The 23,087-nt window shown below is 37.6% G+C and overlaps 1 protein-coding gene across 1 annotated transcript in view; it reads right to left on the bottom strand.

The window, feature by feature from the left end:
• The window catches only part of FYB1 (FYN binding protein 1), a 51,041-nt gene extending 28,202 nt beyond the window's left edge, over nt 1-22,839 (bottom strand). Inside the window, 3 exon segments of the mRNA XM_075739904.1 lie at nt 230-410; nt 15,745-16,894; nt 22,650-22,839. Coding sequence (XP_075596019.1) covers nt 230-410; nt 15,745-16,867 — 1,304 coding nt within the window. The 5' untranslated portion in view covers nt 16,868-16,894; nt 22,650-22,839.
• Nucleotides 22,840-23,087: the final 248 nt, after the last annotated feature.

The following is a 23,087-nucleotide window of genomic DNA, read 5'->3' as shown; positions in this document are numbered from 1 at the left end:
TGTTATAGGTAAGACAATTTAGGGAAACAACTGAATAGATGGAGGGTTCAAGGTAAAAAAAAACCTAATTCCAAACAGGCCAGGGACAGGGTAGAACAAGGAAAGCAATGTGGGACCTCACTCCCCAAGAAACCTGGGACACCTACAGCCTTAATCTGCTGCTGCATGAGCAAAGTAATAGGCAGGAAAAGGTGAGAAAATAAAGACCTTGGGGTTTATGTTCACTTACATTGTTTCAGAGCTGGGCTTGATGTTTCTGGGAGGCAGGCTGGGAGCTGCTGGGGACTGCAGGGATGGGTGAGAGACTGGTGGAGGAGGTGGCAACTGCGTAGCAGAGTGTGGTGGAGGTACAGGTGGGGCGAGTGCTGCTGAGGCAGGTGCTATCTGTTTCAAACCTTCATTTTTAGGGCCTGAAAAAAAAAAGCAGAACAGATTGAATTTATCAAGCAAACAGCTGAGGAAGGAACCTCACTGTTTACACGAAGTATTAGGATAAAATATCAGTACTGCACACACCCCAGAGCAAATATATTTTGTTGAACCTGCTTATTATTATTATTCTTGTATTTGGTGCCTTATCTTACCAGACTAGAGAGGCTCTGCCTAGAAGAGCATACTGCCTGTAGAAGCCCTTAAAAATGTCTTTGCCAAGACATGAACAGGACACAAAAACATCAGTTCACCCAGTACATAAGCTCTTGTGTTTTAAAACTAAATTATCATTTAATTCTGCAATTTGCTTGAAAGGGCCAGCTGCAGAATTTCACGTGAGCACTGATGCAGTCTTGCTGGAGTTTTCCTTGCTCAGAGGCAGAGTTTCAAGGGAAGAGATGAGAGATGAAAAGATATTTTGGCATTAAGAGGTGTACAAGTCTTTGTAATGTAAGTTGTAAAAGGCTGGACTTAATTTTCTAGCAAGCACATACTAGAAAAGTGGCAGTTTGAGAAGCTGCACAGAAACTACACCCTCAACAAACAGGTGCAGCCTTCAAAACAAGATGATGCAGTGCACCAGGCACAGAAGCCTTAATTACACGAGTGGGCTGGTGTGCATGTGTGCTGCACTGCATTCATGCTCTATGTACAAACCACAACCAAACCATAGTAACCATTGCTTTAAGAATTCACATTGAGAGAAGTTATTCAACACAACTAAATGGAATCACTGTTTGTATGCCATAATGTTAAAACTAGAATTTTCTTTCAAGTATCAGATTAAAAGGTTGTCCCCAGCTGTATGAAGGAAAGTCCAACAAAATCTAAGGAAGAGGAGAGTGGAAGGAAAAAGCAATTTCAGAGTTCAGTTAAAACCATTTACAGTCAAAAAGAGCCCCCTTGATTTCTCAAGATTTTCTTCAAGTTCACACCTATATACTGGAAATTAAAATCTTGTCAAGAATGACAAGATAAAGAAACTTTCACCACATTGGACAAAATTGGCTTAAACACAGGACAATGACAAATTTTTAGTAATGCTTCATATTAAGACTGAAAGTTATAAAAACTACTGAAAGAGCTTACTTTATCTGCCTGGGAGTCTGAAATTCTGTCCTTGGGATGGATAGACAGGAGAAGAGGAATTGATAACTATTAAAAGGACCTCTCATGTGCCACATGGAAATCAAAGTGAAATTGACAGGTTTTTTCTGCTTACTAACAAAGAACTCAAAAATTTCTGGATAAATTTGGCTTCATGGCTGCTTGGAGAAACTTGTCAACATACATGTCAACAGCAATGCATTTGAAACCTGTTAAGTTCCTCTATTACCTCAACAGGAAGGTACTAAAAGTCCCAACACTGCTGATTACACCGGTGAATTCTTTGGTGTTTTTGTTAAGGAACATTCATCTTGCAAAAGCAGACCCTTACGATTTAAGATATGCCAAGTTAAAGTTGTATGGTATCAGATATATTTTTATTCACATTTCTTTTTATCATTTTATTCAAAAGTATAGCCCAAAAGTCAAGTGAAATAATCCTTTCACTTAGTACTGAGGAGGCTACAGCAGGGTTAGTGTGTGCCAGCTGGAGAGAGTCCAAAGGAAAAGAATAAAAATGATTAAAGGTCTAGAAAACACGAATTCCTGGAGATATTGAACAAATGGTGGTTATTTAGGGAAATATGATAAGACTGAAGGAGAACAAAATGAATACCTAAGTCTTTGGAAAAGAAGAAAGGGATAATTTTTTTCTTCATTTCCATGGTGGAGAAGGCAAGAAGTAATGTGTTTAAAGGCCAGCAACATGTGTTAGGAGGCACTTTCTAATAGTGAAGGTGGGATTTCCATGGCTTGAGGTCCATGTTGAAGAAATAGGATAAACATGGCAGGAATAAGTTCTAGTACAGTTGTTTTTATCCCACACATAGAGCTGGACCAAACAACTTCTTTACGTCCCTTCCAATTCAATGATGACAGCCTCTGTTTGTTGTCCTATATTTTACATGACATTACATTTAAAATACTTGCCCCTATGTTGAGTCCAACAGCTAGATATCTACTAAAATATCATTTTGGCTAAAACTTGTCTTCCAGAAAGATGTCCCACTTGTTTGAAGGCGAGGGAAAGAATGTACCACTACAGAGTTTGTTTGGTTAAGTTCACTCACAGTTGAAATCTGCATCTTACTGTTTTCTAAGTTCATTAGGCTTCAGATTCTATTACTTTTATTTCTGCCTTTTCTTACTAGATCAAAAACCTTTTTATAGCCATTGTTTTCTACCCATAAGTTATTGATACCACTGAACTTAACCAATATCTCAGATTTCTTTTTGATAACTTTTTCCCAAGGCACAACACTACCTTGTTTCACAGGTATGGTTTACATTTCTTCATTCTACACATATATTTGCTTTTGAGTAAGGACAAACTTTGTTTAAATGAGACAAGATTTTACATGATTGTGCTCTTGTTCTATCTGAGTCTCTGAGGACTTAGTGTTTGCATTTAACTCTTCGCAGTCTTTATACACCCACAGACTATCAGCTATAATCTCTTATTGTTCAAAAATCCCTGATAAAGATGAATAGCACTGACAATCTAAGCATGTATCTGCAGTTGAATTCTTGTAAGCAGCTTCTAACCAAAGAAAGAAGCCAGAAAGGTTTAATTCATAAAAGCCATGCTAATTCATATTAATTATACTCTCATATTTTTGTGTTTTAACAGGGAATCCTATATCAGTTTTTCTGTGGTTATATTTATGTTGCCCTATACAGTGTTGTGTGTATGCACAACATGTATACAGGCATTATGTCATCATACAGCATTACTGCATTGTGATTAGTTTGTAGGACTAAGGTAAAAATTCTGCTCAAGTATCTGTGCATAATACTTCTTTCATCTGATGTCTCTTGAGAGGCAAATCCAGGCAATAGGAAACTGAGCCAGGAAAGGATACCACATACTTTTTAGATTAAGTGCTTATTTTTAAGGGCTGAACAACCTGTCCCTTTTATGTACATTGCTGGAATCTAACAATAACTAAATGATCATCATATTAATGGAAACAGTGCTTTTTTTTTAATTTTCTAACTATTAGAACTGACTTCCCTGCCTTTAGAGTTGTAATTACCTACACTTACGACTAAGACTGATGTGGGTGTGAAATGCTGTTCTTCTAATACTGAAGATAATGGGATGAATTAGGGAGGAAAGTGACACTCGGTATGAAAAAGCTGTTACAATCAGGCCCGCGGAGCCAAATGTTTCAGTAGTATTTTGTTTCCTATTTTAATGGAGCATTTCATTTTGACTCCAGTTCTATCTTTTTGTCTGAGGCACTTGGTACTCTGAGTACACTGTGTGGGTAGTAGAACTGAAGTCAGCTCCAGACACTCAGAACAAAAAATTAAATTGAAACAACATCCTTGCTTCACATGCACTCAAAGCACTCATCACAGGAAACAGTGTTAAGGACCATTACTGTGTGGTAGCTTTGCACTAACAGCTGGTAGCTGGGGCACTAACACCTCAGTTTCCAGATAGCCTCTTCTCTTTTCTTGGGACTCTTGGTTTTTTCATGCTGTGCTGCGTGGAAGAAACAGATGCAGAAACTGAAGCTCTTCACAAAGAAATGAAAGAACAGATGAAAAGGAACAAGTTCCTCAAAACCTGTGCAGCTGTATAGCGGCTAAGAGAAACTTGCCATAGAAAATGTCCTTAGAAAGTACCAGATATCCCATTACACTGCTGCCTGTGGCATTAAACTTCTTTAGTCATGCCCAGAGCTTCAGCACTTACAGCACAACTGCGCACACAACACTGCAAACACTTCTCCTGTGTTCTTGGGGAACCTTTTCAAACAATTTCCATACATGCAGCAACAGAAAGATCATCTACATTCTTGGAGAATGTTTATTTGTTAGGAAGTTCAGGATGCTGAAGTTGTCTTGATGTAAAACTTGTGATTTTGACCCTTTTCATTCCTGGCTTACAAAAGAGAAATATTGATACCTCTATTGGTAGCTAACATAACATTTAGAGAAAGAACCCATCTTTCGTTCACGTACAGATATTCTGTGTTCAACAGTCTCAGAAGAAACCAATCTCCATGTAACAGTACTCTATTAATTTCCATGCCTCTCCTGTGTGAACTCGAAGAGGAACCAGTAAAAAACCCAAAATAAGTCCAGCTATTTGGAACCCATGTACTCTATGCAATCAAAAGCAAGTTTCAGGGCAGGGTGAGAAAAAGATATCCATTCTTACCTTGCTGAAATCTTCAGTGCTGTCCTGAGATGCTATATTACTCTGTCCTGAGAGGCTAATACCAGAAATGTGTGGCAAACTGAAGGGAAATCTCAGCAGTGCCCCAGTCCTTTTCAAAATCATAAAATAATCTGGACGCATGTGCAAAGGTGATACAGGCTCCAGTACTGACAAAGCTGAAATGATATGTCTCTATTTATCCCCTCCCTAAATACCAGGGTATCTCACTGCTTGGATGATAGATTGGCACATAGATGAAGAACAGTATCTAATTATCAACCTGAGCAGAACAGAAGCAGTCAAAGGCAAAAAAACCCCAACCATTTGTAGCACTCACACCTGCACTTCAACATCCTGAAGATACAAACGCTGATGATCAATTCAACCTGTATTGCAATAGAATGTGATTACTAGGCACAAAGGTTTTAGCTGGCAACAATGACAAATAATGATTCTGATAATTTCCCTGAAGTAGGAAACTATCTCACCCTGGCAGAGGGTGGTCTGTCTTCAGCTATTCATATTTTTCTCACACCTTGGCTGGACTGAGCAATAATGTATACTTGCTCTCAAAGTCAATACTGCTTAAAAAATTCCAGTTAGCTCAGAACAGCTGTATGGCATCTTATCAGCAACACACTCTCTTGGCCTCCAGTCTTTACACAGTCCAGACTTAACTGCAAAGATTTAACTCTTAATTATGTTTAAGGTATCAGGCTGTAGCATCTAAGCCATCCATTGCCTTGACCCAGAAATTTCTAGTCCAAGATTGCATGCTAAATAAAACTGGAACTGAACAGCAATGTGTATCACAGTACCTTCCATTTCAAGTTCACTCTGATCGCACCTACTTCATCGTAAATACATAACAATAGACATTTGTAAGAAAATCCCTTCCATAACAAGGCAGTCTCTTGCACATACAGGGGAAAAACTATTTCTTAGCTTCATATCCTAAAAAGCAGACCACCCCCCCTCTTTCTTTGGCTTAGAGTATGGCCTTTGGCAAGACCTTATTCCCTTTGACGCCTGATGGAGTGAGCTACTGATGAGCTGTCTACCCCTTCTGCTTTTGTTATTGTAAAGAAAACCTGACAATGATCAGCTACTGCAAGGAGACTCCAAACATTCTGCAGGAAAAAATGCCTGGAATTTTAAATTTCTTAATCTATTTAGTTTGTATAAAAGAGGACTTCATGATTTTTTAAGCAGTTACACAGTCAACGAAATGCTTTTGAGCTACTGTGCAAATGCAACCACGTTTTTCAGTTTTACTGTAAAACACTTCACCATTTCTACATGCAAGATCGGGGAAGGTTTCTGGGTTTTACAGAGGGTTTGCTAAGAACCTGCAACAACATCTGCAGCAGCTGATCACCCACTTCCTACTTTATTTGTAACTTGCAGAGAGCTGTTCTCTGCTCCCCTTCCCTAACCAGCATACTCTTTTAGATAAAAGCCATGGTTTCAGGTTTCACAACTGTGCTGCTTTGGAGCTGCTCAAAGTAAGCAGGTAAACTTAGAATATTACTGAAGCTCAGTGCTTTTGATTATGCTGTTGTCAGACATACCGTCACAACAGAGACACAAAGATAATTTGAGACACTGCTCATGCCTTGCAAACAACAGCCACAGTTAGTTTTTGATTATTGCACGCCTTGAGTCCAGACCCCACTTTAAGAAATGCCTGGGTACAATCTTTTTTTCATTTTCTTTTCTTTTATTCTCCTCATCTGTCCTGATTCTACTTCCAGTTAGATGGTAAAGCTGCTTTTTCAGCTTTGTACAAAGGACCTCCAAAAAAAGGGGGAATTTTGGAGGAAGGGAAAAGGGGAAACTCCATTTTAAGAATACTTCGCTGATCGTTGCTCATACATCATGGAAACATGATCAGAGCAGATGGAGAATTTGTCATTTTTTAAGCAGAACTTCTTATGGATCACAACTGGATAATCTTGTTTCCAGAGCAGATGAACAGACTACCTCAAGGGTGTTTCACATAACACTTAAAACCTCTTCAATGCCTTATATTCTCAAAATGACATGGAGATGACATATTAAGCCCCAGACCACATTTATGGTAGGTTTTTTTCCCCATTCTATGTCAGATTGAGAAGACAAACAGATGAAAGACAAACAACACACAAAAGTGAGCATCTAAATCTACATTTAAGGCTGACAGCTGAAAAATATTAAGCATACGCACAATTTTACTCCTAAAAGAAACCTCACAGGTTTCATCCAAAGTACATTGTTACATAAAAGCTCACAGAACTGAGCCTTATTGTGACTAAATGTGAGGTTAGATATCCAGAACACTTCATCTGAGCCGTGCTGACTGGCATGAGGAAAGTGATTTCAAACTACAGATGTGTAATCATATGCAGAAAGCTATCCATATCTAAAGGGGACCACAAAATTAATTCCCACTTGAATTACAGGTGAAACTTTTAATTGTCTGATAAAAAGCTTTCATTATTACTTCTTTTTTAATGAGAAATATTTATAAACGTAGGCTAGTTAATGTTATATTGCCCGGTATCATTCATATGAAAGAAAGAAGAATGGCAATTGGAAGTATTCAGAGATGAAGGACATGTAAGATAGCAATAGTTTAAAATAAATCGTGGTAAATCATTTATATTTGAAAGAGAAGCCAAAAGAAAATGTGTACAATGATGCAAAGGCAAGCAAAAGAAAATGTACTAGAAGAAATTTCCTTAAAATGTGACTATGTGTTTCCTAAACCAACAAACTGATGAAGTGGTTGATGATTTCATAAACTTACTGTTCAACCTGACAAAGAATTACATCATACATAGCTTGCAATTGCAATTAAAAATTAATCATAGGAGTATAAACACTGATATACAAAACATCAGTTGCATAAAAAATTCCCATGCAACAAAGTCTTGCATTCAAATAGTGGCGTTTTGCACATTTTGTCTTCAGGATCTTCAAACAAGGAACATCACTGTTCCAAGTGCACACATTTTAGAAAGGTTCAGTTTCAAGTGGAAACTGATGACCTCAGAAATGTTCATTAATAAAATTAAACTTTTAGGATAAAATTGTTAGTATACTGTGTCAAAAGCTTCCTAACATCTTTACAATGAAATGCTTAATAATTTATTTTTCTCTATTAGTATTGAATATTTACTTTAGTATTTAATAATTAAGATCAAAGCTTTCAGGAATGAATGGCTGTTTCCTATGATGAACTATTTGTGTGACTAACTTAATTAGTTTACTTATTAATTTGTGCGTTGTTACCTACGTAATGCAACAAAATGCTTCAGGTTCATTAAAAGTGTTTCTTCCTGTGAACCAAAATAGGTCTAGGAAATGAAAAGATGAAAATACTTGCTCCAGTATTGTATATATTTTGTCAAATTCAAACATTATATATGCTGCATAGTTTGACATCTTTGAGCCACTAAGAAAATATTATTTAAACAATATAGAGAAATTAAGACTTCACAGCTCAAAGAGAAATTTCAGTACATGTCAAACTTCAAATATATGAGAAGCATATGCCAAACATTCTTGTAATTATGAGTGAACAGACTACAAACCATTTTTTGGAGCTACTAAACACGAGACCTTTAGGGTTCAAGTTGTGTTCTCCAATAATGCTACCAGCAACAGGTCCAGAAATTCATCATCACAATATTTTTGCATATCTGGGGAAAAAAGTGTTGTTGTTGTTGTTTTTTTCTTTTTCCCAGCTTTACCATAAATCTGCCTATAAAATAATGTGATATGCCAGATACGGTTTATTGCTACAATTATTTGCAAAGTAGATTTTCAGCAAAATATATATCAACTTAAAGAAAGGGAAACTTTCAGCCAGTTCATATCATTCTTACTGAGCTCTAAAATAAAATTATTAATATAATTTATATTCACAATATTTTCTGGGATATGGACAAGATTCAGAATACTTACAGCTTCGGTACAGCAGAACTACTTGTGTACTGTGACCCATGTAAAGCAACCAAATGATGGAAGTTCATCAAAAGTGTTTCTTCATGTGAATTAAAATAGGTGTAGGAAATAACAAGATTTCAAAAACTAAAACAAGGAAACATAATTAAGCAGAAAGAATTACTCAGCTCCATCAGTTTTACTTTTTATTCTCTCTAGCAGCTTCCTTTCTGTCACCTTCCACGATAAAGTCATAGCTGTCTGGTTTTTTTCCCTCCTTATAAATTCTCCTTTCTATCTAGTGTTCTCAACATTCCTTCTCAAAGGCTCCTTTTGTATGTGGTGTAATCCCAAAGACTGCTTTCAGGCAGATCCAGCACTGACCCTGCTGGAGGGTGGATAGTGGATTCTAATACATCATAACACATCGTGTGTTTCATTCAGTCCTTTTCAGAAGTCCAGACCTATGGAGAGAATATATTAGGCATATACTTTTATTCAAAACAGAAGTGGCCTCAAATCAATTCAAAATGCAAGTCAACGTTTGTTTGGAATTGCTAGTAAGTGATTGTTTAGGCTTACTCAACAGAATTACAAGTGCATTCACATGGTTTATCTTCAGAGTCCTAAATTCTGCATCTTAGATTGTGAAGGCTCTGCTCAGGAATGATTATGCTAAATCCCACTGAGTCAGCTATAGTCGACTGCAGGAATGACTCTAGAATTCATACGTAGACTGTAACAAGTGCATACATGAGAAAAATATATTTCTGTGCCTCCATACTGTGATATTAACAACCCATATGTTAATGGTAATTTTACTACAATCAGAGGACCTGGAAGGGAACAAGTGTGCCACATAAAGCCTAGCAAACAAAAATGGAGATATTTAGGGGAAGACCTATGAATGTATCAATTACGGAAACTATGACAATTCACAACTGAGAATGGTGGTTTATTGATGGATACATTTTATTCCTTTTTAACTAAAAAGATACTGTAAGTTATTTGAAAGATATTGCAGACTGTTGTAGCTAAGGAAATAATCAAGGGCAATGAGCTTAAATACTAATTTGCAGTGTTTTTTGTGTACTTTTGCTTCCTAATGGACAACAGCAAATTATACCCAGAACAATCTTCTGCAGGGAATACTAAATGTTGGTTTCTCTCGAGACTTATTTTATCTATAACTTGGATTAGATCTATCTATTTCCTTAGGCAGATAGAAATATGAATGAGACAAGTTATTTATTGGGATGCTTACATTCATTTTTAAATTGCAGTGATTTATCTTTTTTCAGTGCTGTAAGCCATACTAGCAGTTTAATTTGTTGTCTTGTCCACATATTTTAGTAGAATTATATGGTGAATCGTTGAACAATTAAAGCTAATGCTTCAAAAACTTTAGTGCGGCAGGGTTTCCTCCATAGTATTAAAATTCTTTGCTGTGGAAGCTCTTAAAAAAATCTGTAAAATTTTCTCTCTGACTGAGGCAGACTTAAAGCATGTGTGCACTCTTTGCTTATTGAAAAATTTAGTCTTACATGCATATTCTATAATTATAGTGCATGTAATTATAGCTAGAGAATGAAGATGTGAGCAAAAAGACTGAGGGAAATTTAATTCAGCTGGTGTTTTGGAATTTATAGGTTGAACTATATTATGGTTTCAAAGACAGCCAAAGAAATAATATTGAAATTGGAAAGGAATTCTAAGCTGTTTTTTGAAACTGACCTTATACCAATCCCATGAGTGGGACAGATCCTTTGGGATCAGACCCACACAGGTGATATCATTGTCCTTGTACCAAACTAGGTACATTGTGCAGGATTTCATACGCTGTGGTCTGATTTTCATGATAAATGCACAACTTTGAATATATTTCAGCTGAGCATCATTTTTCAGTTCTAGGAACTTCAAAAATTTATTCTCCTTGTTTCTCAGAGGTGTAAAATATTTCAGTATAATGAAAGAAGAATCCTCCTCTCACTTTCAGAGGAGAGAGAGGAATGTCCTTAGAGGAAGGCTGAAGAGCTTTTACATTCATTTCCACTAAAAACTACGTACAACTACTTGTCCAGATTTTGTAGTTCCTTTCAAGCAGATCCAGCAAAAATAAGTTCTTGGCAGACCTCTGTGATCATAATTTCAACTTCACTTCCATAGTTTTCAGGTAAGGTGCGGGAGACAAATCATAATAGACATCAATATCATGAAATCTATTAAAAGACTAAGTAAAAAGCCTTGAAGGTCTTCAAATTCCCACAAACTGTCTCACTTCATTAAATTTTTGATATAGTTTTAAATTCAACATTTTAGCTATGTATAGCAAAGTTCAGGTGTTATGTTGCACATAATTATCATGCTATTCTGAAATTATGATTTTGACACTTTCTTCAGTTGTACAGGGCTTTATGGCATGCTATAGTTCACCTGTGCAAACAGAGGCATCACATCATTATGCTACCCCCCCAACCCTGCACAGTATTGTCTGATATCATCACCTACTTTTATTTTCATCTGTTTTAGAAACAGATGATTTATCTCAAGTTACAATTCTTTTTATCCCCTTACATCTTAATACCAAGCTGTTGCATAACTTTATCCAATCTAGCACTGAGGTAAAAAAAAAAACCTACATTGACCTTTTAAGTCCAGATTCTGCAGTAAACAGCCGTGACATCCTGTGATAAAAAAATCCCCTCTTCTTTATAACTTTGGAGCTGCTGTTTCATCTTGCCATCAAGTGAGAGCAACAATTGACTGGTTTTAAGAGGCTTTGCAAAGACAGTTAAGACATTTACTGTCCTCGTGAGTGGTGCTTGTTTATTAATTACTTTGCCAACAGAGTGTTGTGATAACTTTGACAATACACCTCAAATTTTAATTCCTCCTTTCTCTCTGGTTGTCTTACCCAACTCAAATGTCCATGTCACTGTATGGGTACACGATCCATTGCGGAACAGAACCTCAACAAGGACTGTAGACACAACCATTACCCAAATTAAAAACTGTGAGAATTTTCTTACATGTCTTCTTTTCTCCCATATTCAGTACAGTTTCTTTTAGTTCCTCCTAGTGCGGCTCCGTATCTTCTCCCTAGCTGAAGCCTCAGTGTTGACCATTCACAAGGCATGCAGAGGTGTTCAGAGTGCTAGGGACTCTGAGCCTTCAACTGACTTTATGTGGGTGGCCATCTGTACGCGCACGATCCCACTGAGGTCAGCCCAGGTGCAGTGCTCCTCTGAAAGCAACAGTACCGCTGTGGCCTCACATGGAAAGTTGTCAGCAAAATTACTTTGCTTCTTTTTCTAATCAAGCCTTGTTTTCACTTGGGGTGTTTATTATAAAACAGTATCATTAGTATTATTTTCTGAATCTAGAAAGCACATGCATCTCATTTATTCTGAGCTGATGTGCATATGATCTACTCTCAGGGAAAGTTGCTGGTAATGTAGGAATTTACCAGAGTGCCATGGTGAATTCACAGGCCCAGATGGGAATTTTTTAAAGACTGCCTTCACTGGAAAATGGTAATTTATCAATAGTCAGACTTTCCTCAGCAACACACTTGTATCTGCAGAAATTTTATCAAGAAAGGTTTCTCAGGACAACGTGAAAATTTCTTATCCAAAGCAAGGCCAACACAAACCAGCGTAGCTTAGTGTTCATACAGGTGTGGTAGGCAGTTTAAATCCTCCTTACATATGTCAATAAGACTGCTGCATCTAAGGTGAGTCCTTTAGCCTCTAACATTTAAAGTTATTTCATGACCAGTGAATACTTGATTATGAAAAAAACAATAAAGCAGCTTTCATGGGAAAGGGTAAGAACCAAAGAAAAAGGGGTGAATTGATACTTCTGAGACAGCTGAGTTCAAACTCCTGGTTTAAATTAGGCAATAAAAGGTTTTCTGCACTGCAGGCACATGCCCCTAACACAAGTATAACAACTGCCATGTGTGGAGCTTTTCTATTCTTAAAGGACAGCACAGTCAAACTTTTGCCCTAGTACAGATCAAATCTTTAAAGGCTAGATCTCAGAAAGCTTTGTTGGATGGGAAAACCATTTCCATTTGCTTGTTCTTCTTTTTACTCAGCACCTGAATCACAGCAGCAAATTAAGCAACTAAGGCAAGCTGCTGTTTATCAGGGCAAAGTAATGAGCAGGAAGAATTTGTGCTATGGGGGTGGCATCTTCCTGACATGACTTTGATTCTTGAAATGACAGTTAAAAAAAAAAAAAAGAAAAAGAAAACAATTCAGTTTAACTGCTTTTCCAAAGCAGGTAGGTTTTATCACTTGAGTTTAACGTTCTGAGAAACCCAGCAGCAATGAATAACTTTGTTGAGCTGAAAACTAGTTTGTTCAGGATTCACTCTAGAACACCTGGTCTCTCCACCGGAACTGTTCTATGGAGAGTTCTGGCCTCAAAGAAATGAACTGCATTAATTTAAACCAAACAGAACATCAAGGTCTACATGCCAGCTCTACATGTAGAGGGAAGGCTGAAGTTCAGGGCCACTATGAATAGCTTCGTATTGATGCCTTTTCTAAATCTTTCCGTCTTGTCATGACCAAAAGACGGTCAAGTAGAGAAGACCATGTCTGGCCCTTCTTACTGTATTTTGGAACATGTTTGGAGAACAACCTGTACCACCACACGGGGCAGCTCCATCCTTAGCACCTGTTCCCAGTGCGACATCCGTGCAGGAGGCTGCACTAGCGCTGGTCAGTGACAACTGGAAATCCTTCTTCTAGTAAAAGTTCTGGTATTATCCTTACAGCTCTGTTCACAGTATTAATTTTAAATACATAGGATAAATATTTCTAAGCCTCAGTTTTAAAAAAAGGATGAAAAAATGCTTTGTGTCTATAACTGCATGGGAACCAGAAAAAAAACCAAACCAACAAACAAAAACCCCAACCAACTAAATAAAATAATTCCTCCATTAATTACTTACACTAAAAAATGTATTTTTAAAAAAATTAATTGCGGTTTTGGATGTTTCCAGCCTTTGTAAGGATTTCTCAAAGTTCCAGGTAGCAAAGCTCTTATTGGTTTTGTTTAATCAAAACATTTGCTGATGCCATTTGCTGCAAATGCTTCTTTTCCATTTTGAGACTGCTCTGGGCACTTGAGTAAAGCCAGTCATGCTGAATAGTGCTCCATGGAGAAGGGAGAGCTGCTCAGACTGTTGTAAATTGGCATATTTCTTTTAAAGAGATACAAAAATTTACGGATCTGTCCCTGATCATGGATTTGTGAGAACATTTCCATAACTGTAGAGTAACACAGGAAAATCAGAATATAGCAGCTAATAAGAAAGGACATTTTATGTTCCTGATATGTTCCAAATTTTTGAATGGAATTAATAATAACAGAATATACAGTTGCATGCACACACTGTGTTTTTAGTGTGGCTTTTTGTCTGTAGAGAAAGGCAGTTCTGAGCTTTTTCATCCGGTCATAACCCCTTTGAATATCTTCTGTCTCTGAAAGACCAGTCTTATGTGCATTCAAAACTGCTGAAGCACAAGCCATACTGCATTCTGAATACAGAAGGCACATGGACAAATTTTGTATCAATTAAATTACATGAATGTACCCAATGTACTGCACATGTACAGTGTGGAGTTATTCAGAGCATCTGTCGTCAGCTACATCAAACATTTAACTTTAATGCTCTGAACACACTGTTGGGCATCTCCCTTTCCCACTGACTTGACTACACTGAAAATTTAAGAGTCTAAATTTGCTCTGTTTAACTAAATCTAAGAGAGGTGGTTAAGGCAGACTAATGAAGGTGAAATGCCCCTCATTATCAGAAATTACTTAGCTGTATGTATTACCTGACACAATTTGTTGCAGGACATAACCAGTTAAAATTACTTGAACTTAAAAAATATATGTGAGGATTAAATATATTGTTTGCTTCCTGAGCTCAATGCAGACAGCAGTACATAAAGAAAAAAAAAGAAATTAATTTTAAAAAAATTAAGACAATAATACATTTTTATTTCCTGTTTCTCTTATGCAGCAAGATCAAGAACAGCTTTCCTCTGGAACCACACAACTTAAAACTTTGAATTTAAAATGTGATCAGAATTTCTTATGCAATCATAGTTCCTAGCACCTGGTGTTAGAAGAAAAAAGAGAAAGCCTTCTTCAGCCACTACAAAATTTGTAATATAAATGTGTCAGTTGTCATCACCCATTCCAACTGGAGTGGCTGATTTTTACTTTTTAGAATTGTCACAGAGTGCCTAAAAGCTTTGGAGGAAAACCTTAACCAAAAATTTGAAATACAGGTGATTTAAGGGAGAATTAATGTCATTCAGAACCTCTGCAAAACTGATCTCTCCTTCAAGGAGGTGACAGTGGATTTGTTCATCTAACTTTAGGAAACTACATTTTTACATGAGATTTTTAAGGGCATATCTTGAGTGCCTCAGAAACAGATTATATCATTGCTGCAACTTATGTGGTGCGAGGAACCTGTTGAGACAGGACTCTTTGTGGGAGTGGAGTCACAGCCAGTTTCTTTTTTTCACAGGGATTTGTGTCCTCCCAATATTTCAAATATATTCACACACAAGACCATCTCAAATTTTACCTAGTGAAAGAAAGCTAGTGACAAGCCTTAATATTCATGCCTGGATGATGACCATCAGAAAGTTCAGAGGCTTGGTTCTTGACAAAAATAGTAAGGCAGAGAATCAGGTGCTACTAACTGCCACACTACTTAAATCGTGCAAACCTAACATAAAACATTAAGTCCAGGAGATGCTTTTGGATTCTGGATTCAGATCTGGGTATAAAATTGATGCAGCTCCATGTAGAAACAATTGATTCTGTAATTTTGCATAGTGTTCAACTTTCTAAACAACTTTAAAGCATGCTGGGATTAGTCATTGTGAAAAGCAAAAAAGGAAAAGAAAAAAGTGTGGTTGTAGTATATAATTTTGGTGGCCCTTAAGCTATGCCCAGCAGTAACTGTCAAGAATATGACACACAACATCAACATTTCATTTATAGGAAGTCAGGACTTAAATGTCTGTTGAGAAAAATACTTAAACTCCCTGACACAAGTTATAGCTACTCACTGTCTTTTGGGCTGTTCTTCCGGAACCTTTCCAGGTCCACGCTGGGGGGTCTGCTGGGCTTCTGCGGGGGCTGGCCCAGCTTGAACAGTGGGGGCAAGGCTTTCCGCTTGGGGGTTCCTGAGTTCCTGTCCCCATCCTCTTTCTCTTGCAATCCACCTGATGGCTTTCCTGCAGCAAGTGCTGTATTCATTTTATGGAACTTAGGAGGAGAAGAACCTGATTCTTCCTGGATGATTTTGTTGAGAAAGATGTTCCTGGCAGCACTCACTCCTTTTTCTTCAGTTTTTTCCTCTGTGTTTTTGGGGGTGCCTTGAGATGAGCTGGACCAGTGACCAGTAGGCTTCAGAGCCGTGTTAGAAAAATGACTGCCTGCAGCTTCTGCAGCAGAGTTACTATTTTCATCCATTTCCTTTGCTACTTTAAATGAGTGTATATTTGGTCTAGGCCCTGATAGTCCTTTTTGCAGAAAAACATTTTTATTAGAAGTGTCTTCATTGTGGGAGACCTCCTGGTTTAGAGAAGGTTTCTGTGCAAGAGGTGGTTTAGAGAAAGGAGGCTTGGGCTCATTTTCTTGTGTTGCAGACATGAACTTTTCCTTAACTTCAGTTACTTTTGAAAATGTTGGTTTTACCTCACTCTCCTGTGGTGCAAAATTTGGATTTGGTTTTGTTCCCAGAGGATTTTTTTCTTTCTCATGAGGACCAGAGTTAAGGAACTTGTTCCCTGCAGGTTTTGGATACAGAGGCTTTGGCTCTTCTTTTGCCAAGTCACTGGGTTTTGTGGGTGGTTTAGTGCATCCAGCTTTTCCATCATTTTCTCTGTTAGTTGCCTGAAGCTGAACTCCAAACCTTTGTGCCACTGGTTTCAAATATGGAGGCTTTGGATCCTTCTCTGTTTTATCATCAGTTGACGGCTTGACCCCCAGAGGAGGCTTAGGATGAAGAGGTTTGTGAAATGTACTGGGTGCTGAAGTAGAAGTTGCATTTCCTTGACTTGCAAATTTCTCAAGTGCTGCTTTCCTCGACTGTAATCCCGTTTGGATAGGTTGTCCTGGGACTTTGAAGGGTCGATTGTTACCAGAAACGTCCTCTGTGGGGCTGTTACCCGCGTTAAATTTCGCCATGAGTGACTTCACATCTGCCTTGCCATCCTATAAATATAAAGAAGAGAAAAAGAAAGAGCAGCAATGAGAAAGTCCCTGTTGCAATGTTCACACATACTGTACTTTAAAGAGTTTCCTGGTCTGAGGCTTGTAGTACTGCTGATTGGCTGTGGAGATATTGTAGCACATCTTCCTGTAAGGTTAGAGAAGCTGAGCCTTTTGCTATATCCTTGCTGTGGTTATACAATCTTTTAAAATTTTCAGTGCAGGTAGTGCTTTTAGAGAGTGGTCATGCAGCTCCTTTTGGGCATACAATAATTTCTGTTTATTTCTGGAATTGGAAACTGAACACCTAACAAATATAAGAAAATATATACTACTTTAAAATTGAGGTATGCCTAAAAATACGTGTGTCCTGCAGTGAGAAGCATAGACACTATTAGAACTGGGATTATGTACCAGACTAGCATTATTCCTGCCAGCTCTTTGGAGAACTGCAAGTTCCTTTGTGAAAACAGAAATTCTTCTGGTTTGGTGTGTGTGTGTTTCAGTTTTTCTTTCCCTTCTCACCAATTTTTTTCCCTGCTGTTCCCCCTGCTCTCGGTTTGTCCTTGTTTCTCTTCTTCATTTTGTATCTGAAAAAACCTGTGCATGTGTGGATGGAAAATGAAAATACGTGGAGTAAAATAGGAAGAAATGACAATCAGTACACCCAAATACTGTCAAAGATACTTAAATTCTTGGGGAAAAAACCCAACAAGTAGAACAATTCCAAGTGGATAAACCCCATCTTCATTCAAAAATGTTTTAATTGGTCAGACCTATTCAATAGCTACCAGGACAAGTCCTTAATATGAACTGAGAGCAAAAACTCAATACATTTGAATTCAGTACAATTACAACACACTGCAGTGAAGGACGGGGGCACAGAGGAGTGAGCTGGTGCCACTGCACTGGGCTGGGGCCGCCTTTGGGTTCCAGGAGCCCTCTGCAGCCGGGAGAACTGTCCCAGCCCACAGTGGCAGGAGGGGTGCAGCTACGGCAGATACACTGGCCTATCTGATTCATAACTTGTTTAAGTGGGGTCTGTCTTGCGTGGCAAAGTTAAAATGTTAGACTAATGGTATAAAGCTGGAATGTTATAACTAGGAAGGGCTCTGAATCATTCATTTGGAAGCAGAGGAGTATTTCTACAGAGCACAATAAATAGGGATCTGAAAAAAATTTTAGAGAGAAGAATAAACTGTGTCTTCACTCCGTACAGTTCAGTGGGTACTCAGTAATTTTTTTTTACTTCATTAACAAGAGCTTCTAAATGGGGGTCTTGCTCCTTTTGCCTTCCATTTGATTGTATCACCTTACATGAATTGCCTGTTGTGTTGGAATAGTTTTACCTGTGACTTCTGCAACTTAAAGTTAAGTTTCCCAGTCATTTAATATCACCAAGAAATTCAGTCTTTCCAAACTGTATTATACTATACAGTTACTTACAATAAATGCAGCCAAAACAAGAGGGACATATATTAAACTTATCCCCAGAGCACCATATTGTTATCTCTTTTGCACATATAGGGAAGGGAGGAAGTACACATTTACTATGGAGATTATCAGGTTTAAGCCATCTACTGCTGGTTGACGCGTATGCACTCATACATGCACACACACAATTACACTGCAGAGATATGTATATGTATCACTAATCATTCAAGATTTCTCCCACAATAGCTCCCAAAGCACTGATTTTACCCACTTAGACAGAAATTTAAGCTAATTGCAATGCCAGAGAAAATAAAAAGCCTTTTGTCTCTGATCTCTCTTGACTTTGTACTAATGCATGCTTTTCTTTTTAATTTCTGTAGCAAAATTTAAACCATTTAAACTTCAACATTAATGCGGTGTCTGAAGTCTTCATAACTTATAAATGACAATCTGATTAGCTGCTTGGCCAACTCAGCAGCTCATTTCTTTTGAAAGTAATAGCAGTAAGTTGATTCTTCTGCTACCTCTTCTATTTGAAATTTAAGAAAATGTACTGTGTCAAACTACAGTAATGTGAATGTTCTGGACACAAGATATTCAGCATGTAGACCTTTTAGAAGCTGGACATGTGGCTCTGAAGAAACTTTTCTTGCTATGCTATATGGTTTCTGAGAAGTTTTCCACGTCTTTGTAATAGCAAGATCAATTACATTCATACATGCTTTCAAATGCATTCCCTACTGCCATGTTAGGACTTTCAGTGGATTTCTTTCAGTAAATTCCTTCCCAGTACTGTGAACATGTCACAGTAGTCGTGCAGATTTAGAAGCTCTTCCAGACTAAAAAGCTCCTGGGCATGTGGAAGGGTTTACAATCAGCAATGCAGTCTCTCTCAGTTACCTACAGTGAGTAGTAAGTGGTAAAGGTAACACTCTGAGAATCAGAATAGAGTAAGAAACTGTGAAATCTTTCTGCTTCTCTTTAATGTATGTCACAAGTTCCTGCTTTCATAAGTTACATTACACTAGAAGCCATATTGTGGATTCTAATGTACAACCTGACTGGCAGGTAGACAGATGGGTAACAGGGAAAAAGAGAGTATCTTTTGGTTTTGGCCCTACTTATAATCCCCACAGTTTCTGTGTTTCCCTTCCCAGAAGTGACAGCAGTTACCTATTCCGTTAGCACATAAATAGGTTGTAAGTTATGAAATGGGAACTTGAAAAGATTCTGAAATGAGATTAAGTTCACCCTTCCCCCCCAAAGTGAAAAGCGTCAATGGGACAGAGGAGTCTCATGCAAGAAGTACTTGGGTTATTTTCTGAACTTTCTCTTTGTACCTGTTGGGAAAATCATTGCAAAATATTTTTGGCTTTTCAGCTTCTGATCTGAACTGGAAGCAGCACTTGAGGTGCACAGTACCATTTGCTTTGAAACAAGATGGTTGCATTATTCAAATGTGTTTGCTCAAATCTAGAGCAATACCCAGGTTTTAGTTCCTGTGCCATAGATTCATCAAGGAGATTTGTATAAGCAGTGCTTTCCCAGACTCCCGCTGCCTTCAACAGAGACACACAGATACCAAGATACACTTGTACAGAATTCTTCCACAACTAGATCTTAATTACACTTTGGTCTAAACAAACAAGTACAATTCTCTTTAATTTACAGTGTAACTGCACATTTCTTTAGTGTAATGAAAACACAAGAAATATAAAGATTCCAACTGTATTCTTCCTGAATGTACTGTGAATATTCCAGTCTTAACTAGCAGCCTGATAAAAAACTTTAAAAAAAAATATTTATTTTGGCATAAATATACTCTCATTATTTACTTTCCAGTCTTGGTGAAGCCAAAAGATCATTTCACTTCAACTTCTCCCTGTGGTTGCTCTTTCTTCAAACAGTAGCACAGGATCAATTAAAGGAATAGCAGATGTGTGCGTGTACGATCCTTAATTAAGCAAATGTTAAGTCAAAGTAACTGTTGACTGTACAAGGAATTGTGCAATTCTTCGAAATACATGCAGATCTGATTTATAAAGGAAAAAACACCATCTTTTCACTTCTCATTTCCTTTCTATTTCCAAGTGATAGGGTCTAAACAGGCCTTTTGAAAACTCAGAATCTTTTAACAGAATCAGATCTTGATGAGTTTGCTAGAAAGTAATGAAATAAACATTATAAAGCTATCCTTTTAAGAAGAAAAGTGTGTATACTCATGAATTCTGTAACAGTGAATTAAACACAGAAGCTGGTAAACACTAAAGGAATTCAACTCTAACCCATGGACAGGATATAAGGAATAAGGAGCTGGATAGAATAGGCAAGGAAAATGACATATGAAAGTTATAGAAAAATACAGATCTGAAAATAATTTGGAATATAAAGGTCTGATTTAACTTCTACTGAAGTTAATGGATTTGAGGGAATTTAGGTGCTTGCACAAGATGCTAGTGCCATTTTGAATTTCTTATAAATTACTGCTTGACTATTTCCTTTTCCAGACAGACTTCAGAATTATCATTATGCAACTTTGTTGTTTCCAGAAGAGATCAGTTTGCAAGTTGCTTTTCTTCCCTTTGAGTCTCATTACAACTACTAGTTAAAGAAGACCACCTCTAATAGAGAGTACAGCATTTGGAAAGTGGAGTTAAGGTGTTGCAATACTCTGTACCTATGAATGTAAGTAGCAGAAGTATGACAAGAAGGCAGAAAGACAGCATCTGCACAAACAAAAAGGCTTCCTAATACAGTGATTGGTATACAAGAGAAACAAGCCCTCATCAGATACTAAATGACAAAGAGGCAGGCTATTCTACTGAGGTTTGGTTGTTTTTTTTTTTTTTTTCTCTAGGATGGAGAGGATAGACAGAAATCTAAGGGATTCCCTGGTGAGAGGCTGACAGCCTCCATGCTGTCCTGAAAACACCATTTGAAACATCTTATTAACAGCAGCAAGACAAAACCAGCACACTCATGAGGACATGCAGTTGACAAAATTAGACAAGACAGTGTTCCAGCCTGGTCACTGTATTCTGTATCTTTTCCGTTGTGCATTCCTCTACACCTGTGTCATCCCTCTCTTGTTACTTGTTCTCATCTGTTATCTAATCATAAGACCAAATACATCATATTGCAGGAACATGAGAGGACAATATAGTTCATGCACTCCAGGTCAGTTTGAGATCAGGCCTAGTGAAGGCACAGGACTTGAGCAGAGCAGTCAGATGATATTCCAGTTTGGTCCCAAACTATTGCTGGCACAGCCTATGCATCTGTTCATACATGGACATCTCTTCATCCTATGTCCTGATAAATTCAACATAAAGTTTCACTTTTATTTTTTTGCTTCTTTTTGGTACCTGTCTACATCAAAATCAGAAAAACAGCAGCTGTTGGCCACTCAGTCTTCAACAACAGAACCCTGGCAGCTTCAATTTTCCACCAAGAACTTCATCCAATAAAACCAGACTATCTAATATCCCTTTCTGAAAAAGGATAATGATTTTTTTTTAACATGGCTTTATATTACCACAGAGTTTCATGATACTTATAATTTGGACATGTAAAATTATTCTTCTCAGATACTAATGAACAGCTTTCACAATAATGTAAATTTTCTAGTGAGCCTGCCCAGAAATGAAGCAGACAGATCCCGCTTCACTCAGAACCCTATTTATATATAGTGTATACAGTGACTGCCTTGTGAACATCTTTGATTTGACTATGGTTATTCCACTAAAGATCATGTAACATCTCCAAGTCTCAAGGAAGAAAAACTTGAGTTCCTGCCACTGAAAAGTTCTTACCCATATTTCTAGAATTTCAAGATCCCATATGATTTTAAACGAAATTTTGTGCAGTTTTAAGCCGTTGAGTACCATACTGACTCACCACTGGAAAGAAAAGTATTTTCCATGACCCACTACTAGAAAAATACATACACTGGTATCTCAATCCAGAGTATGGTATATTAAAAAATACCCCACCCACAAACCAACCAGCCACAAATAATGCAAAAGGAATTACTAGAAAATAATGGCCTTTAAGTGATACCACTTCTGTTATTCTTCAAAATGCAATGGTTGCTTAAATTAGGACTGCTTTTAGTAAAATTTCAGGGAACCAAACACAAAACTTTGAGAGAGAGAAAAGTCCATTTTGTCAGCTTGGCATCGTTTTAGCTATACAACTAGTTGTAAGAAAAATCTACAATTAAAATTTCCAGTTATATGAGGTTATATGTAATACCTTGTACTGATTCTATTTCCCCTGGAATATTGCACATTTATTTCTAAGACAAACATGTACAACAATTTACCTGGATTCCCCAAAGCTCTCCAATATTTTGATACAGGCAGAAAAACTACCTCCTTCAGTGAGACAATCCACGGGTTTATCACCTTAACAGCCTCGTCTGTTTGCTAAGAGGAGTTCTGCTTCTCAGCAAGGGTTTGCATAAGAATGCTGCTTGTGGGTTTCATTATCATGATCAGTGGAGAAAACTGCCCTCCTCAGGATATTAGGCAAGAAGTGGTGGGGGAAAAGGGAACTAAAATGTGTTCAGACTGTTTTGCTGCTGCCATCAGCAGTATTCACCATGTGATATCTAAAAGTATTGCATTTACCGCATATTGCAGAGTCCTGTGAAGCTATATTTATGCATGCAAGCTTGAGTCTTTACAGAATAATGGCTAATGAAATGCGTGTGGGAATTACAATTGTAAAGATAGGAGTGGACTGACCTCTTAGGTCAAGT

Source organism: Balearica regulorum, chromosome Z (genome assembly GCF_011004875.1).
Source record: "Balearica regulorum gibbericeps isolate bBalReg1 chromosome Z, bBalReg1.pri, whole genome shotgun sequence".
Lineage (NCBI taxonomy): Eukaryota > Metazoa > Chordata > Aves > Gruiformes > Gruidae > Balearica > Balearica regulorum.
This window is presented reverse-complemented; position numbering and strand designations above follow the sequence as displayed.